This window comes from Serinus canaria, chromosome 10, assembly GCF_022539315.1.
Source record: "Serinus canaria isolate serCan28SL12 chromosome 10, serCan2020, whole genome shotgun sequence".
In the NCBI taxonomy this organism is placed as follows: domain Eukaryota; kingdom Metazoa; phylum Chordata; class Aves; order Passeriformes; family Fringillidae; genus Serinus; species Serinus canaria.
This window is the reverse complement of record NC_066324.1, coordinates 218,940-236,777: the sequence shown is the minus strand read 5'-3', so window position 1 is coordinate 236,777 and position 17,838 is coordinate 218,940. Positions and strand designations below refer to the sequence as shown.

The window sequence follows — 17,838 nt, the reverse complement described above, 5'->3', positions numbered from 1 at the left end:
TGTCAGTCAGGCCAGCTGAAGCCTTGGAAAAGCACTGGGAATGTCTGGGATTGTGGTTTTACAACTTTGGTTCCAATAACCTACGTTTGGATTCTACTAGAGTGAACCTGGTGTCTCTTAGACTTGGGCTTCTCTGTGATGCAGATGGTCTCTGATGAAGTCATTGTTCTCTTGGGAGGCTTCCCTATTGATATTCTGCTTATCAGGAGCCAGAGAATAACTGCACACTCCATTTAATGGGAAATGGAGTGTGCAGTTATTGCATTGGGCACCAGTTTATTGCATTGGGCACCACAAGGCCACGCTGAGAATATCTTGGTGTCTGCCTGTGCCTCCAAGAGAGCCCTGGCATGATCCTTTTCCATAGCCAGTGTAAAATATAATCACTGTGACTCAGCTGCTCTAGAGTGATTACATAGCAAAAATGGGGCATTTATTAAAACAGGTCACATACCAGACTTAACCTTTATCCCAGGCTATGCTGAACACAGTGCTTCACCAGCACCCATCTGGCTGTTGGAGTTCTGGGCGTCTGCTGGGACACTCATCCTTCTTCTGCATAACAAGCTTGCTTCCATTGCTCAGTTTTTAACAGGGTTGCACATTTTGTGCCATTTTCTTCCTCTCATTGCTATATTTATGCATGTGTGAAGCAGTTCTTTCCTCACTTGAATTTCTGTGAGGCCACCACCAGTTCTCAGCAGTGTCTGTGGGGCCAGCACTGGTGTGAGCAGCACTCTAAGAAGGTCTGCAGTCCTGGAGCTGTGGCAGCGTGTGGGTAATGGACTAGAGCAGCTTTGTAAATTACAAACATCTTACCCAGGGTTTTGGTTACTTTCTGTGTTAGACTGAGGTCTGCTTTACAGTAGATAGCCTTGTTGACACATAATGGAGGTGCTGCATCCTTCAGGTGTTTGGCAGTATTCCTTTGGCAAGTGGTGGGCAGCTGCAAAACAGCTGTATTTGCATCAAACCCAGGTGTGCTTAGGGCAGTCTGGCTCTGGTTACCTGTTTCACCCTTTGGGACTCAGGTGTGTGGGGTTGTGCACACATGGCTGAATCCATCCCCACCAAGTTCCTGAGCCTCATGCTGTTGCTTTCCACATGTCTTCTCCAGAGCTATCAGGTCCTGCACAAGTACGTGGCTCTGTATGCAACACAGCTGATCTGTGAGGGCTGCTGGGAAAAAGCCCTGCACCTGTACGCCCAGCACGGAGCTCCTGCCAACCCCCAGGTAAGGAGGGCATCCCCAGCTGGCTGTCCAGGGTGCTGTGGGCTGCTGCATGATCAGGCTCCCTGCCTGAGCAGGATCCCAGCCTGAGCTGGATTGCCTCATGTTCAGCATGCGCAGCCCTCCAGTGGGTTCTTCCAGAGAGAAAAGGGAATCTCCCAGCTTGTTCTCCACAGGAAGGAGCAGGGGAAGTTGATTATGTTTGTTTTGAGCACCTTGAGCACCAGGCTCAGAACAAAAGGAACCATTTGCCTCTCTCAGAGCATTGGCTTCAGGAAGGATCCTTCCATCCTTCCCTGTTTGCCTGCCTTGTCCCCAGCCCTCCTTCCAGCCAGTGACCTGCAGCACTGCCCCTCTGCAGCCCTTTTCTTGGCCTGTGCTTGGCAGCAGGAGAGCTCTAGATTCTGCTGGCTCCTCATCTGCCTCCTTCCACACCTGTGTCCTTTTTGTTGCAGAATTTCAACATCTACAAGCGTCTGTTTGTGGAGATGGTGAATGCTCCTGGCAGGAACTGTGCCGAGGCGTACTCCGGCTGGGCTGAGCTGCGGGACGTGCTCCTGGCTCTGGTGAGTGTGGCCCTGGCACCCTGCCTGCTCAGCTCCTTGGGGGGCTTGACTCAGCAGGGGAGGAGCCATCTCTCGACAGGTGACATGGACAGTGTTCTTAGAACACAAACGAAGAGTGGAGAGCTGGCAGTGTGGACACTAGGAAAACAGGATCCTGGGAAGTGGATGTGGCTGAGCAAGAGAAGGCAGAGAAGCAGACCTTGTGCTCCAGGCCAAATCCTGGGAGTGGGTCTGGACACTGGCCCTTGCTCCAGGCCAAATCCTGGGAGTGGGTCTGGACACTGGTCCTTGCTCCAGGCCAAATCCTGGGAGTGGGTCTGGACACTGGTCCTTGCTCCAGGCTAAATCCTGGGAGTGGGTCTGGACACTGGCCCTTGCAGAGCTCCAGGTGTCACTGTGACATGTCCTGACATCCTCTTCTCATCCTACCCCACAATTAGCAGATTGCATAGGGAAACCACAGAGCTACTGAGCCTGGAAAATATGAATCCTCCCCATGGAGGCTGAGAGCCTTCTGCTTCTTGTTCTTGTCCAGAACACCTCAGCCAGAGCCATGATTGCCTTATCTCTGTTTCTGTCCCTACTGCAAACATAAGCAAAATCAAAAAATCCTCCCTTTGTCCATGCAGGCTTCCAGTGCTGGCTGTGGTTGCAGTACTGGTGACTCCCCCTGGCTCCCACAGCCTCCTTCCTTCAGCATTCTTTCAGACCCAGAGCACCCAAGGCCCAGCCCTCGTCCAGTCCAGAGGTGTCTGGGTATTCCAGATCCTTCTGTCTCCTGACTTGCCTGTCTCACGTGGATGAAGAGTGCCCTCATGCTCTCCTGCCCTAAGTTCCTCTCATTTTCTCTTCTCAGTGTGAAAACTTGGTGAAGTGCAGCGAGGCAAACGCAGCAGCGCACGAGGAGTTTGAGAGGCTGCTGCTGATCTCCCACTACTGCGCCGCCCGCTCCGCCGCGCAGGGCCTGAAGCAGCTGGTGAGGCTTGGAGCTCCTCTGCCAGGTCACCACCCAGAGAGGGGAACCCCATGGGCATCTGCAGGTTTGGGGCTCTTCACAGGTCACTCTTCCCACAAATCACCCATCCTGGATGCATGGGAATGGGGCTGCAGTAACCTGGGAGCCCACCACTAGCAGCTGGAGCTGTAGGTGGTGTTTTCTGCTTACCGTGGGTACTGTCCCAGCCTCTGTGGCTGAGCTCTAAACCAGGGCAGGAGCTGACCCACGTGCTTGGCATGACTTGTGAGAGCAGAGGTGCCAGCAGAAAATTAGGAATCACAAAAAGTCTGATCTTCCCAAGAGAGGGATGGCTTCCTCTCTGCTCTCCTGGGCTCCAAGAACTGCTGGGCTTCACACGTGTTCTTCTGAGCAGATTGTCTGCCCAGGGCTTCAGCAGGTCCTGGTGCTGTGTGCTGGGCCTCTTGGGGGCCTTGGGAGCTCGTGGGCCTCCCTGGGGGCATCACAAGGCCCTGTGACTCTTTTGGAGTCTCGTGTGTGCTGAGATTTGTTCTTGGCCTCCCTGCTGAAGTCTTGATCCATGTGAGATTGTGGAATTGTTCTAGAGCTCTGGATGGATGTGCTACCAGAGTTGTGATGGAGAAGGCTGTGAAAAGGAAAAGAACTCCAGTGAAAGCCACAGGGAAGACTGGGACTTCCCCCTGGCTGTGTGTGTGGATGTTGGGGGTCCAGAGACATGTCAGACAGCAAGAACCAAGTCTGATGTCTTGGAAACCTCTATAGACCTCCACAGCTGTGGAATGTTAAGGGGTTGGGCAGTCTATTTGGGACCATGAAGAAGGGTTGGCCTTGACAGTTCTTGTGTGACAATAGATATCTGGCAGCAGAAAAGTGAAATTACCCTTCAATTCCTCACCCCTGCACCAAAATTCTTACATTATTGCATGCAAGAAAAAAAATTATTGAGACTGGCTGGAATAAGTTTGTGGAGTGGCTGGAGAGTCTCCATTCCTTGAGATGGTCAAAACCTGACCAGGCATGTTCCTGAACCAGGCATGTAGCTGCCTCTGCTTTGACTGGGGCTAGGGGCAGAATTTGGGAACTGCCAGCAATGTCAAGCCAGCAGTGCCTTCCAACCTCACCTGTTGTATGACTTAGATGGGGGATGTTTGGGTGTGGCTTCTCATGAAAAATAGCAAGGCTTATAAAGCAGAAGGATTTCACCCCCAGGTGACAGCCCCTTGTGTCCTGTAGTGAGGGAACTCAGGGTCAGGACTGAGGTTTTTGACCTTTATTACCTGTAGGGCATGTGTGGGTGCAGAGTCCTTGCTCTGAGTCTGGGGGGATCTCATGAGATCCCTTCCAGCCTGTTTTCTCTTTCTGAACTTTTTGCTCTGTGCCCCAGGACACCATGGCTGCCCAGCTGTCCATTTCCCTGCTGCGCCACACAGATCTGCTCCCTGCAGACAAGGCTTTCTATGAGGCTGGGATGGCTGCCAAGGTAAGAGCTGCCTGCCTCTGCACCAGGGGAGGACACAGGACACCCTGGGCTCGGGGATTCTCGGCTTTATCTTCCCAAATCCTGGACTCTCTCTGGAGGCTGTTCCTCAAGCAGCTGGCCAGACCTCAGCCAGTGAGCAGATGGGACCTACAGACCCTGGGGTGGACAGGGCCATGTTCTGGCTGTGTCAGTGTGGATGTGAGGCTGCTCAGCTCTGCTCTGCTTCACCCAAGTGTCTGACAGTCTGCCTGGGAGCTGTGACACATGGCAAGCACAGCAGCATGTCCTCACTGCCTGCACTTGGCTGTGCAATAACAGAATCACGGAATGGTTTCGGTGGGAAGGGACCTTAAAGCTCCATCCCCTGACATGGGCAAGGACACCTGCCACGATCCCAGACTGCTCCAAGCCCCATCCAGCCTGGTCATGATGCCTGTCTCCATTCTGTGGGACAGCCTGTGGTGATGAGCTGGTTGGGCACTATGAGCTACATCCTTCCTAGCCATGGCTCTGGGAGAAGAGCTGGCTGTGAGGATGAGCTGCCCAGTCTCACTCAGGGTTCCTCTCCATACCAGGCAGTCAGCTGGGAGAACATGGCATTTGTCTTCCTGAACCGCTTCCTGGACCTCTCAGATGTGAGTATGCTCCCTGGGGGAGGGAGGGAGGGAGGGAGGGCTGGCTCTCCAAAAGGGCAGCAGCGCTGCCATTGCTGCCACAGGGCCACTACATACCCCCAGGCTGGCCAGGGCTGCCCTGAGGCTCCTGCAGGGCAGCACATTGGAGCTTGGACTGATGGGGAGAGCCCCCAGACCCCACCCAGTGTGTGCCTGGAGCAGGGGGCACCCTCACACTCCCTGTGGAGGACCTGCCCTGCAGGGCACCTGCACAGCCCTGCCCCAGTCACCCTGGACGTGCCAGTGCCACTGTGCACATGCAGCAAAGAGCACACGGGCCTGACAGTTTAGGCCTGAAATCCTCATGGCTGCAGATGCCTTTACAGCTTCCAGGGTGATCACTCAGGTTGTTCCAAGGGAAGAAAAACTACTTGGGAGGTGAAGGCCATGGCCCAGTCCTTTGGCCGTTGTGATACAGGACTCGGGAGTCCCCTCAGCCCTTGCTTGTCCAGCAGGCTGGCACCAGAAACACCAAATCCAAGAGAGCTGACACACCTCACTGTGCCACACTCTCAAGTGCTGTCAGCAGCAGCTGGGGGAAACAAAAGCACTCAGTTACATCTTTCCCTTTTTCAAGGCCACCTGCACAGGGCAGAGTCTGAGACACTGCAGAGTGTGGTCATGGGTGACAGGAGGGCCTGGTCACCACAGCACCAACAGGCAGGGGCATCCTGGCCAGGAATTGTGCTGTCAGCTCTAAACTGGCATTGCCCAGTACTCTACCCCTTCTTTCCAGGCCATTGAAGAAGGGAACCTGGATTCCCTGGACCATTCTGATTTTCAGCAGACAGACATTCCCTTTGAAGTGCCCCTTCCAGCCCATCAGCACGTGCCTGTGAGTGTCACCTGTCTTCAGCAGTGGTGCTGCTTCAGGGCCTCTGAACAGGGAGTGGGGTGGGGCTGGGGTTGGAGAGGCTGCAGGAGATGGAAACTGACCCAGAACTGGCACCTTCTGCCTGTCCCTGCACTGTGAGCACACACACACGTGCACAGACATGTGCACACAGCTGCGTACACAAATGTGTGCACAGATGTGTTCCACACACATACACACAAACACACACACACAAAAATGCACCTGTGTACACACACACTCTTCCTCTCCCCAACACACACACATACCTGTACATACACACACACCCACACTCTCTTTCTCATGCTCCCCAGCACACACACACACACACTGACATTTGTGTACATACACAAACACACACTCACTCTCACTCGCACTTGCCCTCTCATGCTCCCCAGCAGACACACGCTCTCTCTCTCCCCAGCACACACACTTACTGTACATACACAAACACACACACCCACACTCTCACTCACTCTCCCTCTCTCTCTCGTGCTCCCCAACACACACACACGCACACACACCCCTGTACATACACTCACACACTCACACACACACAAACTCTCTCTCTCTCCCCCAGCACACACACACACACACACACACACACACTTACCTGTACATACACAGACACACACACCCACACTCTCACTCACTCTCCCTCTCTCTCGTGCTCCCCAACACACACATGCACACACACACACACCCCTGTACATACGCTCACACACTCACACACACACAAACTCTCTCTCTCTTCCCCCCAGCACACACACACACACACACACACACACACACTTACCTGTACATACACAGACACACACACACACTCTCTCTCACTCGCTCTCATGCTCCCCTGCACACACACACACACACACACACACACACACCCCTGTACATACACTCACACACTCTCTCTCTCCCCCCAGCACACACACGCACACACATACCTGTACATACAAAGACACACGCACACCCACACTCTCTCACTCACTCTCCCCCTCTCTCTTGTGCTCCCCAGCACACACACACACACACACACACACACACACACACACACACACACACACACCCCCACACCCCTGTACATACACTCACACACACACACTCTCTCTCTCTCACTCACTCTCCCGCTCTCTCTCGTGCTCCCCAGCACACGCACACACACACACATGAACACACACACACACCCCTGTACATACACTCACACACACACTCTCTCTCTCTATCCCTCCTCAGCACACACACACACTCACACCCCGCTGCACACCATGCATGTGTGTGCTGTGTGCACACCACGCACGCCTGTCCTGCTCTCCCCTGTGCTCCCTGCTGCTGTGGGGCTGCAGTGGGGCAGCAGCAGCATCCCAGTTCCAGGCTGGCACTGGCCTTTGCCCCCAGGAGGAGCAGAGGGAGGAGGTGAGGGACTGGGTGCTGACGGTGTCCATGGACCAGCGGCTGCAGCAGGAGCTGCCGCAGGACGAGCGCGGCACCTACGAAGCCTCGCTGGTGGCAGCGGGGACAGGGGTGCCCTCCCTGCCCTGCCTGCTCACAGGTAAGCTCCAGGCCAGCTCACTCGGACAAGAGATGACACAGCGCCCTGCAGGGAGTGGGAGCTGCAGGGTGGGTCTGGCAGGAGGTCTGGGCTGTGCTCTGAGAGCACTGGAGGGACTGTGTGGCTGTGGGGAACCAGCTCTGCTGGAGGAGATAGGGCATTTTTACTGTGGGGGTGAGCGAGCACTGGAACAGGTTGCACAGAAGTTGTGAGAGTGCCATCCTTAGAGACAGTCAGAAGCTGTCTGGACACAGCCCTGGGCTGGGGTGGCCCTGCCTGAACAGGGAGTTAAGCCATTCAGACCCCAGAGCAATTCTGAGCTCAGCTACTCTGTGGTTCAGGGATGGCTCCAGCTGGTACAGCTCTGCCTGGGGACTCCAGGCTGGCCAGCACAGACAGTCGAGAATGGGCAGCACCTGGCCCTGCTCTATAGTGCAGGACTTAAAAAGGGTCAGAGAAGGGGGAGAAGGCGTGGGCCACCATCGACAGGGCTGCAGCTCTGAAAGTCAGAAGCTGGGTGCCATTGCCCAAGGGCAGTTCAGCCTTAATCTTCCTTCAATCCCCCCACTTTGAACTCCCCTTCTCCATTTTGGTCTCCGAGAGACCAAGGCAGCATTATTCCCCCAACACACTGTGCTATTGGGACAGCCCCAGCTACAGCACAGGGAAGGGGTGCACCAGCTGGGAGGGGGCTGCTGTGGGGCTCAGCTTGTTCTGAATGTGTCACTTTGTGCCCAGGGTACCCAGTGCTAGGAAACCAGATTGAGCTGAGGCCAGGCCGAGAAGTGAAGAAGGATGCGTGGTACAAATTCGTGATGGCTGTCAAGGTGAGCCAGACCCCGCAGGCAGGGAGACAGGCTGTGGGTGGGTTCAGCCCCTTGTGCTGGCAGTGCAGCATCCGCCTGGGTCAGTCATGGTCCCAGGGCAGTTCACTGCACTGACAGAGCTGGTGGTGGCCATTACCAGACCCAGTTCTGCCAGCCCAGGGGTGCCTTCAGGCAGGGGGCACGGGGTGCCCCTTCCAGTGCCAAGGCCTCTCTCTTTCTGCAGACATCCCACAGCCCTGCAGGCCAGGATGTGATTGAGTTCCTCCGACGGTGGTGTGGGGGACTCCCAAGCAGCAGCTTCTCATTTCAGTGAGCAGGACTGGTCAGCTTTCAGCCCTGTTCCTCAGGACCTTCCACACCCAATAAACATGTTATCTCAGCTCTGCAGTGCTCCTGTTTGCCAGGGGATGCTGGGCCCAGAACACTGCAGCTGCTGGGCACAGGGCTACAACCCCAGTGTCTCAACCCCCGAGTCCATGAGTGACTTCCAAACTGAGGCCACGGCTCTGCCAACATCCCTGTGCTTGGGGAGTGGCAGGCACAGGGATGGGCTCACAGAGTAGCTGCGCTTCCCTTCCCTTGGCATGCCTTGCTCCCAACCAGCACTCACCTCGCAGAGCCACTTAGAACAGCCAGTGTAGAAAGGCAAAGTTTATTTATTCAAGAAAACTAGAGATCTACACCAAGGGGATTCTTCCCCTTCTGTTCCCTGACATGTCTGAGCACGAGCACAGGCACAGCCAGCTACCCTGCCTGCAATGGCACCAGGACTTGGGCCCCAGCACCTCTGCCCACCCCCATCACTGCTGACAGAAACCAAGAGCCTTCAGCCCACCAGCAAGGGCCCAGCAGCTTGGGGAGAGCATCTGTGCCCACGGCACCTGCTGACCTGCAGGGTCTGTCCCAGGTGGGGTGGAGGAGCTGGGGGGAGGGGGCAAGGCACACCCTCACCCCTGCATCCCACTGCAGGAGGGGTGACACCACCTTGGCCCCAACCTTGCTGGATCACAGCGCTCCTGCAGCACCACCTGGGAGAGGAGGAGCAGTGTCAGTGCCAGGCTGTGCTGCAGGGCCCAGCATCACTGACTCCTCTGCCCATGTGTCTAGGAAGAAGTGTTTGGGGGGGGCTGGTGTGGGCATGGGCCCTCTTGATGGCAGAGCCTGCTCCCCCCATCCCAAGCACAGCCCATGTGGGGCACTCACCTCTCCAGCTATGCTGGAGACTCAGCAAGTCCTGCCAGGAGCTGCTGCCTCTCACGGAGTGGCTTCTCCATTGCTGTACTTGGCCTGGCCAGCTAGAGGGGGAAAATAAAAGACAAAAAGATGTGTAGGGTGGCAAGGACATGTAATGGGCAATGTTCTCACAAAAAAAGAACAAGCCTGGCTACCTGGGGGATAAAGAATAGGGTCCTTCTGTAACTCCCCATGAAGGGGTGCTGGTCTGGCACTTAGGCTGGCTAGAAGAGGTTCCAACTCAGCATCCCCCCCTTGTTCCCAGCAGAACCAAGCACCCCCATGGGGGAGATCCAGGGAGATCTGTCCAGGGAGATCTGTACCTGCTCTTTGCCATAGCTGTGTGCACAGGGCCCGATGCCCTGGAAGACCAGAGCCACCAAGCAGCTCCTGCCCGAGAGCACGGCTTCCACAGCTGCCAGCAGCAGGGAGGAGAACCAGAGGGCCAGGGCTGTGTCCTGCGGGGCAGGGGGGTCACAGGAACGTGGGCACTGCACCAGGCTGGCTGAACACACTCAGCAGAGACTGTGTGGACAGCAGGGGAAAGAAGGGGGAGAGGGAGAGAGAAGGGAAACGGGACAGAGAGTGAGAGTGAAAAGACAAGAGGAAGCAGAGAGAGAAAGAAAGAAGCTGCTGGAAGGAGTGGGGCTGTGCAGTGACTCACGTAGATGCGCGTGGTGTTGAAGGGACAGTCGTTGGTCGCAATGGCTGCACGGGCATCCAGGGGCAGCGCGGAGCTGTTGCAGCCCCGGACCAGGTGCGTGCCCCGGCTGTGCACCGTGAGGGCGAAGGCCAGCGCCAGCCCCACGCTGCACGCGGTGGACAGCAGGCAGTTCAGCAGAGAGACGCCCAGCAGAGTCCAGTGCTGCAGGCGGCAAGAATGGGAGTGGGATGGCAGGAGCTCGGGGAAACGCTCGGGCCGGGCATCTGTGTCTCTGCAGAGCTGCTCCCCCGAGGGGCACAGAGGACCTCTCGCCTCTTCCAGGATGGCTCAGCCACGCCCTCGGATGAGGCTCTCGCACCTTTCGCATCCCTCCACCCCCTGTGAGCTCTGTACCGCTGGACGCCCGTTGGCTCGGGCTCCGTGAAGATCCCCACGCGTGCCGGGAACCCCCAGCCGAGCCCGGCGCATCCCGCCCCGTGTCCGCCCACCCTGCGAGCCCACGCGGGACCCCCGACCCGGCTGCAGCTTCTCCCACCGGAGCGCTTCTGGCCCAGGACGGCGCTCCCGCCCTCCCGGAGCGGCCGGCGGGGCCGAGCCGGGGACAGGCGGCACCCGCAGCTCCGGCAGCCGCCGCCGAGGCGGAAGGAGCGCGCGGGGCCAAGGTCCAGGGGAGCGGCTGCCGGCGGGGCAGGGCCGCGCCGAGGCCCCCCCGCCGGCTCGGCCGCAGCCCCGCACTCACCAGGACCGCCCGGGACAGGTTGTGCGACACCAGGATGGCGACGATGCCCGCGGCGATGCTCTGCGGGGAGAGCTGCGCTCAGCAGGGCCCGGGCGGGGCAGGGCCCGCCGCCCCCCGCCCGCTCCGGCCGCGCTCACCAGCAGCCCCGAGCACACCGACACCACGTTGGCCGCCGCGTACTCGGGGGTGACGGCGCGGTGGGCGCCGGCCACGTGCCGCAGCACCGAGCCGTGCACGATAGCGCCCAGCACGAGGCTGCCGTGGCCCAGCACGATCAGCCCCAGCCCGGTGCGCATCAGCCGCCGCGGCTCCGCCAGCGCTCCCGGCGCCCGCCGCCCCCCGGCCATGGCCGCCGCCGCCGCTCGCACCGCCCCGGGGCAGGGACGGGCGGCTCGGCCCGGCCCCCCCGGCCCGCCCCGCAAGAGGCGGCACTCGCGTCTTTACAAAACAGTTTATTAAAAATAGGAAATGATAGAAATGAGATGCAGGAGCCGCGGCTCGGCCCCGCCGCGCGCCAGGACGACACTGAGCCCCAGGGCCACTGCAGCCCCGGGAGGCTCCGCAGCCCGGGGCCAGCACACGCCGTGACCCCGGCGGGTGCGAACCAGTAAACAAAGTGCAGCCGGCGGCGGGAGCGAAGCGCCGGGCGGGGAGCGGGGACGAGCTCGGCCACCCCTGGGCCCATGGCGCGGGAATGGGGGGGAGTGACCGGGGGTGCAGGGCTTAGGGGCTCACCCCTGCTTACCTTTAAATTAAAAAAAAAAAAAAAAAACAAAAACAAACAAAAAAAAAAACCAAAAGGAAAGAAAAACCCATTTCTGTGCTGTGCAAAAGACACTTTGTACAATTCAAACAGAACAAACTCCATGCACATGAGTAGGGCTGCAGAACGCCCCAGGCCAGGCCTCAGCTCCACAGCACAACCTGGCAAATCCCAACAAAAACAGGGCTGGAAATAATACTGATGCGCAAAGTCCCCTTTAGGAGGCGGGCAGGGAGGACTGTCGATGAACCCAGCCACGGCACATGCAGGATGAGCTTCCAAGCACTGCAGCTGGGGTCTTGCGGTGCCCGAGAGCGGAGGGCAGACACAGATGGTCGCAGGCAGCGAGGCCACGCTGGCTGCCCAGGAGCCACGGGGCTAAGATGACACAGTCACGGCCGTCAGGGCTCCGTTCCGAGTGTAGTAGAACTTGCTAAATGCCTCTTCAAGTAAACAGGTGAGTCTGCTCTGGTCAGCCTGGGCAGAACAAGGACACTCAGGGGTAAGCTCCATCCACTCAAAGCTGAGAGCATGGCTGGAGACCCCCAGAGCAGGGACCTGGCTTATACCTCCTTCCTCCTGCCCCCAAAAAGGGCAAAAACCATTGAACTGTGAGGAAGGAACACAGGCCTACAGCCCTGAGCCCCTGCTTACCTCGCTGATGAATCCCAGCTGGACCAGTTCAGCTGCCAGCTCCTGGATGTTGTCATCTACAACACAAGGAAAGGTGTCAGTCCTTGCTCCGGGTGTGCTGCTGGCCCAGTGCACCTGGCAGGGGCAGAAGTATACTTACTGGGCTGAAGGTCACAGCTCAAGTGTCGATTCAACTTGTCTTCCAGTTTCAGCAGCAGTGTCAGCTGCAGGACAAAGAAATTCTCATGAGGGATTACAGTCCTACAAGCTGCCATGGCAAGCTCAAAGCAACCCTAGAAATGCCCCCTGGGATGGGAACCACCCTCCAGAGCCCCACAGGGATCTAACAGAACAGCCACAGCCAGTTCCATCCTGAACTGAGCTGGCAGCACCATCCTGTGCTGGGAGCCAGGGCCTGGGGGTGGGCCAGGTGCCAGGTCAGCAGCAGGCACAGGCCTGGGACAGGTCCTAGGCTGGCAGCTGCAGCAGAGCAGGGTTACCCCAGGCACCAGCAGCACATCAGAGCCACGAGCCCTGCACAGTGCCCTGGCCTGCCCCTGCTCAGCCAGACATAGAAACATACGTGGTGCTTCACGCCCTCCTCCACAGACTCGATGTTGCACTGCATCAGCACCACCTGGAACAGAGGCACAGACCCCATCAGCAGCCACCCCACAGACCCCACCAGCAGCCACCCCACAGACCCCACCAGCAGCCACCCCAGAGCCCTGCCTGGCCATGGGAGAGCAGGGCTGAGCCCCTCCTCAGCGAGGCTGAGCCTTTACCTTGCGGGTCTCCACCTCAGCAGGCTCTGGAGTTGGGGTTTTCACCGACGGGGGAGCAATGGGAGATTTCACCACGACCTGCTGGGGCTGCTGGGGTCGTGGCATCCCAAAGGCTGTGAGGGGATAGATTCCATTCCTACAAGGAAGGAGCAGCACCTGAGGTTATACCTCTCCAGAACTTTTCCAGTCTCACACACAATGGAAGGTATCTTAAAGAATCCCTCTTACCTCACATCCTCCAGGAACTTATCCAGCTCCAGTGCTGGAGATTGTGAGAAGCTGAAAAACAAAATGTCCTGAGATGAGAAATCGTCTCACAGTACCATCCACCTGGGTCTCTTGGGGAGCAGTTTCAAATCCCCACTGGGGCTGTGTCCACAGGCAGGATGGGTATGGACAGGCAGCCACTGGTGTGACAAGCTCTTATCTTCCCTTCAGGACATAACTATCTATGTGAGCCAAGGGTGAGGCAGCAGTTATGGCACAGCCAGTCTCACAGCCCTCAGAGCTGTGCAATGCAGTTATTGGGAGGGTGGCCCAATGACAACACTCCTGGTGAGCTGTTTCACAAATACCTGCCATACCAGGTCCCTGGTTGCAACAAACACTTCAACAGCCAAACCCCTGTCTCAAGGCTGCTCTGAAGCATTCCGGAGATGAGGTAAGGACTGCAAAACTGCTGGAAGCCTGACAGGATGTCCTCAAATGCTTTATGGGCTGCACACCTCCCTCAGCTCCCAGAACACTCTCCAGCCCCTCCCACACCCCCAGCAGCTGGAATCGTCCCATCCTCTAACACAGCAGTAGGTTTCAACAAAAACTTCCATTTTTTTTCTAGCAGCTTGGTTTGCATGGCAGTCTGATGAACCATCCAGAAATGATGCTGGCATTTCAAGTGATTGCTGCTTTCTTTCCCTTTTCCAGCACCTCTGAGGCATGGCACTACCAAAAGGCGAGTTCCAGGCTGGCAGCCATGGACAGCCACACCTGCAGAGACTGACACCCCATGTGTGTGAGGATCTCTCTTTACAGCTTTGGTTGTTCACTTGTTGTCCTCCATTTTGAAACTAAATCAAAAACATTCCAAAGGGAATTTCATACTATGTTTCCTAGCACTGTGGCAACTGGAATGTCAGCTTTTGGAAGGATCTCTGCGGCTCAGAGCTGCTTAGGCGGACGGAGCTGTTCTTCCTTGTCATCTTGGTCACTCTTGTTCAGCAGCCTGAGCATCCCAGAACTCTGGGCTCCCCTGGAAGCACACTAGGCTTCTCTGGGAATACAGTATTCATATCTTAGTCCTCAGCTAATCCCTTGAGTAGCCAAGGCTTTGCTACCCAAAATGTACCTGACTTTTTTGGCACTCTGCTTGTTCCATATGTATTACAGTCACTCCCTTGGGGGCCACCCCTACAGTGCAAGTACAGCTGTGTGTCACTGACTGTGTCACACTGTGTCACTGACAGCTGCCTTAACTGCCTTTCCCTGTGCAGAGTGTGGAATAAGATGCTCCATTAGGAAAACACTGAGGAACCCTTTCTCTGAAGTGACAAAGTGACTCCATCTGGCTAGTTTGTGATTGGTTAGAGCACCTTCCCAAACTGTTCAGCCATGTTTTGCTGGGGACTGCTCCAACTACAGCATGTTCATTTCATCTGTCCATTTGGGGAACAATTCATCTCAGCTGCACAAAAACTGCTCCCAGGAAACAGGTGCAAGGTCCCCTTCCATCTAGGAGTGACTCCCCCGAAGTGTGTGTGCCCAGACAGTGACTCCTTGTCACCTCCAGCTCCCCCAGCTCCCACTGGCACCCAGGCAGTGGGGAAACTCCAACACTGAGCTGATGGGCAGCGTCCCAGAGCTCACACCAGTGCCCCAGCACTGCTCCCCTGAGCACATCACAGGGACTCACATCATCTTGACTCCTTCCCTGTCCTCGTGGTTGATCTCTGCCAACACTGCGTTCATGTCGAGGTTTTTGGTCATTTCTTCTAAAGCATTTTCAGGAATCATATCTATTAAAAAAAAGGAGTAACTTGCAGCAATTGCAGTTCTCTCTCCAGCCTTAGAAAAGCAATGAAAAGTGCAGAGATGCTCTGAGAGCAGGTCGGACACCACAGCCCTCCCAGCCCCACAGCTGTGTCTGACAGCCAGGAACCTGCAGAGCAGCAGGGCATGGGGAGGGCTGTTCCCAGGATGCCAGCTCACTGGGGGGCACTGACAGCTCAACAAAGCTCTGCAGAGCCCTGACCACGTGGGGACATGGCTCCCAGGGCTCTGTACTCACGCTGGTGCCCAACGATGCAGTGAGCAGCCAGGAGCTTCAGCGAGGGCACCTCAAACAGCGCCTGGTGGAACAGGAGCTCCCGGGCCGTGGGGCGCCTGCCAGGGTCCTGCTCCAGACACTTCTGAATGAACTCCTAGAGAGAAAACCTGCGTGAGACAATGAGCAGCAGCAGCAGCAGAGCAGTGCAGGGCACCGAGCCCGCGGCTCACCCGCTGCAGGGGGTCCTCCAGCAGCTGGATGGCACTGTTGATGGCTTCCTGCGGCACGTAGGAGGACTCCCCGTTCCCCTGGATCTCCAGCACTGCCATCTGCAAACACAGAGCAGAGCATCAGACTCCACTGGGACTGACAGACTGCAGGGCAGACAGCCTCAAGGAGACCACTGCCAAGCATGAGATCACCACAGCCGAGCTGTGTGGGGGTACTTAAGGTCACATTTGGAGAGACAGAGAGAATGGCTGCCTCATTACAACAGCTTGCTCCTAGTACCCCAGGACTGCCAGGGAGCCCTGGGAACTCTGCCAGCAACAACCTGGACTGTAAGTGTCTCCATTTTGAACCTCACGATCCATTGGCCTGTTACTCTGTTGGATAATTCCATAATGAAGCGGTGACTGGATCACTGCCAGGATCTGACAGTGTCCCTTCTGGCTGTGTGAATAGCTCTGCATCACAAAACAAGAGCAAGCACACAACACATCAAGAATGGGCTCCAGACACTACACAGACACTCATTCCCAGCTAGGAAAGGCTGGAAAATATTGCAGAGATTGTCTGCACTCAGTTTAAGTTTTGTTTCCTGAAAGTTGTGTCTTTCCACAGTTCTCTTCCTGCTTCACTAATGGAATGTGCAGCACAAGTTGAGGGTTCCTTGTGTTGGCTTTCTGACAATTCTTCTCAGAAAATACTCCTAACAACAGTTCCCATTACCTGGACTTGGACCTACTGACTGCAAGGACAGAGGAAGCACAAAGCTGCTACGACCAGGTATGTCAGTCTCACATAGACTGCAACCAGCACCTCCATCAGATGGGCACAGGCTGGCCCAGAAAAGTGACAGACCACAGCTGTCCTCTGCCCAAACACCCCAGGCAGTGGTCACACACATGGACATTACACAACAGTCTGCAGCAGTGACTATTCCCAGTGAGTCTGACTTCAGGACTGGCCAAGACCTGCTAAGTAATGCATTACCCATTAGGAATTTGGGAAGAACTGCAAATCCCTGAGCCATTTACTCCTTAGTGAGGCACTTGGGGGAGCCTCCATAGGGATCCCGCCAAGGCAAACTGCATTTGGCTCTGAGAACAAAACACACTTGTCACTGAGCAAACCCACCTATGGCCACAGCCCTCCCAGAGCTCTTTCTTTCCTCAGATTCATCATCTCTGTCCCAAAGTTTGACACTCACCTCCAGTGCACACATCCCAAAGGAGTAGATGTCCACAGCAGTGGTGACATTGGCAACTTCTGTAACACAGAAATAGCATTGTTATCAGTCAGCTCTGCGTGCAGCAGCACCACTCTGCACCAGGCTGGGACAGTCCTGCAGCTTCTCCCTCCTCTGCTACCAAAGAACAGAGGAGCTGAAGCATTTCAGCAGGCAAATGGCCCAGAACTGTTAATGTGGCATCTGTCAGGAGCCTGGAACTGAGAACAAGGTGTAGGACAGCTTGGAAGCATCAGTAAGGACAAAAAATCCCCAGGCTTGCAGCCACAGCCACAGCATACCTCCATATTCTGGGGCAAAGAAGTGCAGGTTCTTCTGCTCCTCACGACAGGTCTTCACGTGGTTGTTAATTGTGTCTGGTGCCACTAGAAGAAAAACAGACACAATGCTTAGGATACAGGAAACCACATCCCATCCCTGATGACATCCCAGGGAACGCCTGCAACTCCAGGCCCTTGGCGCCCAAAGGGGAAGAATGGTGGCATCAAGGTGAGCCTTCACAGCCTTCATCTCTTGTCACCTGCCCTGACCCAAAACATTCCTGCATTGTTTCCTTGGCAGCTTAGCATCACTCTCCAAGGGCAAACCTGGAGATCACAACTGCTGCCTACCAGGAGGACAAGGTGGGAACAACTCCCAGCAGAAATGCCTGACTTCAAACAGATCCATAGCATTTGTCACAAGCAAGTCACTCATTCAGAACGGCAGCCTGAGCAACAGCCAGAGGTGGCAAGGTCACTGCAATTGGTCACACCTTAGAGCTCTGGGAGGATGGACCCACCAGGCAACTCTCCCACATTTCAGGAGGATGCTGGTGCCAAAGCACCTGCAGACAAGAATCAAGCCAAGCTGCTGAGGGAAGGGAGGTGACCACCCAGACAGCAGAGCCTCCCAGCAGCCAGCACCTCCACAAACCACTCACAGCTGTGGGGAGGAAATAACTTGCAGCCACAAGAACAGTGAGCAGAGCACAAGTATGGACCCCCATGAAAGATAAGCTTTTGGGAGAGCCGCCTCTGCAGAGACTGCAAACAACTCTCTGAAACAAAACTGTTTCTCCCTGCTGTCTGCCAGGGAGAAACACCGAGGTGGGCAGGGAGCACAGAGCCACCACTCATTTGAAGCTCTACT

At 56.3% G+C, this 17,838-nt stretch overlaps 3 protein-coding genes across 5 annotated transcripts in view; 1 reads left to right on the top strand and 2 right to left on the bottom strand.

Moving 5' to 3' along the window:
* IFT172 (intraflagellar transport 172) overlaps positions 1 to 8,535 on the top strand; it is a 38,154-nt gene extending 29,619 nt beyond the window's left edge. Inside the window, exons 40-48 of one of the 3 annotated variants that reach the window (XM_030235910.2) lie at positions 1,118 to 1,234; positions 1,687 to 1,797; positions 2,654 to 2,773; positions 4,158 to 4,253; positions 4,829 to 4,888; positions 5,664 to 5,762; positions 7,176 to 7,329; positions 8,068 to 8,156; positions 8,380 to 8,535. In XM_030235910.2, coding sequence (XP_030091770.1) covers positions 1,118 to 1,234; positions 1,687 to 1,797; positions 2,654 to 2,773; positions 4,158 to 4,253; positions 4,829 to 4,888; positions 5,664 to 5,762; positions 7,176 to 7,329; positions 8,068 to 8,156; positions 8,380 to 8,469 — 936 coding nt within the window. In that variant the 3' untranslated portion in view covers positions 8,470 to 8,535. Of the gene's footprint in view, positions 1 to 1,117; positions 1,235 to 1,686; positions 1,798 to 2,653; positions 2,838 to 4,157; positions 4,254 to 4,828; positions 4,889 to 5,663; positions 5,763 to 7,175; positions 7,330 to 8,067; positions 8,157 to 8,379 lie in introns of those variants that run through there. The other 2 variants (XR_007778457.1, XR_003945702.2) reach the window with 2 other exon arrangements.
* A 254-nt stretch (positions 8,536 to 8,789) lies between these two features.
* KRTCAP3 (keratinocyte associated protein 3) lies at positions 8,790 to 11,139 on the bottom strand. Its single transcript, XM_030235912.1, has 6 exons — positions 10,930 to 11,139; positions 10,793 to 10,852; positions 10,054 to 10,254; positions 9,713 to 9,847; positions 9,360 to 9,451; positions 8,790 to 9,184 (listed from the first exon to the last, which is right to left on the bottom strand). Exons 1-5 carry the CDS (start codon positions 11,137 to 11,139, stop codon positions 9,368 to 9,370), a joined length of 690 nt encoding a protein of 229 aa, XP_030091772.1. The 3' UTR covers positions 8,790 to 9,184; positions 9,360 to 9,367.
* An 85-nt stretch (positions 11,140 to 11,224) lies between these two features.
* The window catches only part of NRBP1 (nuclear receptor binding protein 1), a 34,158-nt gene continuing 27,544 nt past the window's right edge, over positions 11,225 to 17,838 (bottom strand). Inside the window, exons 8-18 of the mRNA XM_009099879.4 lie at positions 16,989 to 17,072; positions 16,669 to 16,727; positions 15,467 to 15,565; positions 15,258 to 15,390; positions 14,883 to 14,985; positions 13,202 to 13,252; positions 12,974 to 13,109; positions 12,772 to 12,825; positions 12,349 to 12,412; positions 12,210 to 12,265; positions 11,225 to 12,032 (exon numbers count right to left, since the gene is read on the bottom strand). Of these exons, the coding sequence (XP_009098127.1) occupies positions 11,934 to 12,032; positions 12,210 to 12,265; positions 12,349 to 12,412; positions 12,772 to 12,825; positions 12,974 to 13,109; positions 13,202 to 13,252; positions 14,883 to 14,985; positions 15,258 to 15,390; positions 15,467 to 15,565; positions 16,669 to 16,727; positions 16,989 to 17,072 (938 nt within the window). The 3' untranslated portion in view covers positions 11,225 to 11,933. The remainder of the gene's footprint in view (positions 12,033 to 12,209; positions 12,266 to 12,348; positions 12,413 to 12,771; positions 12,826 to 12,973; positions 13,110 to 13,201; positions 13,253 to 14,882; positions 14,986 to 15,257; positions 15,391 to 15,466; positions 15,566 to 16,668; positions 16,728 to 16,988; positions 17,073 to 17,838) is intronic.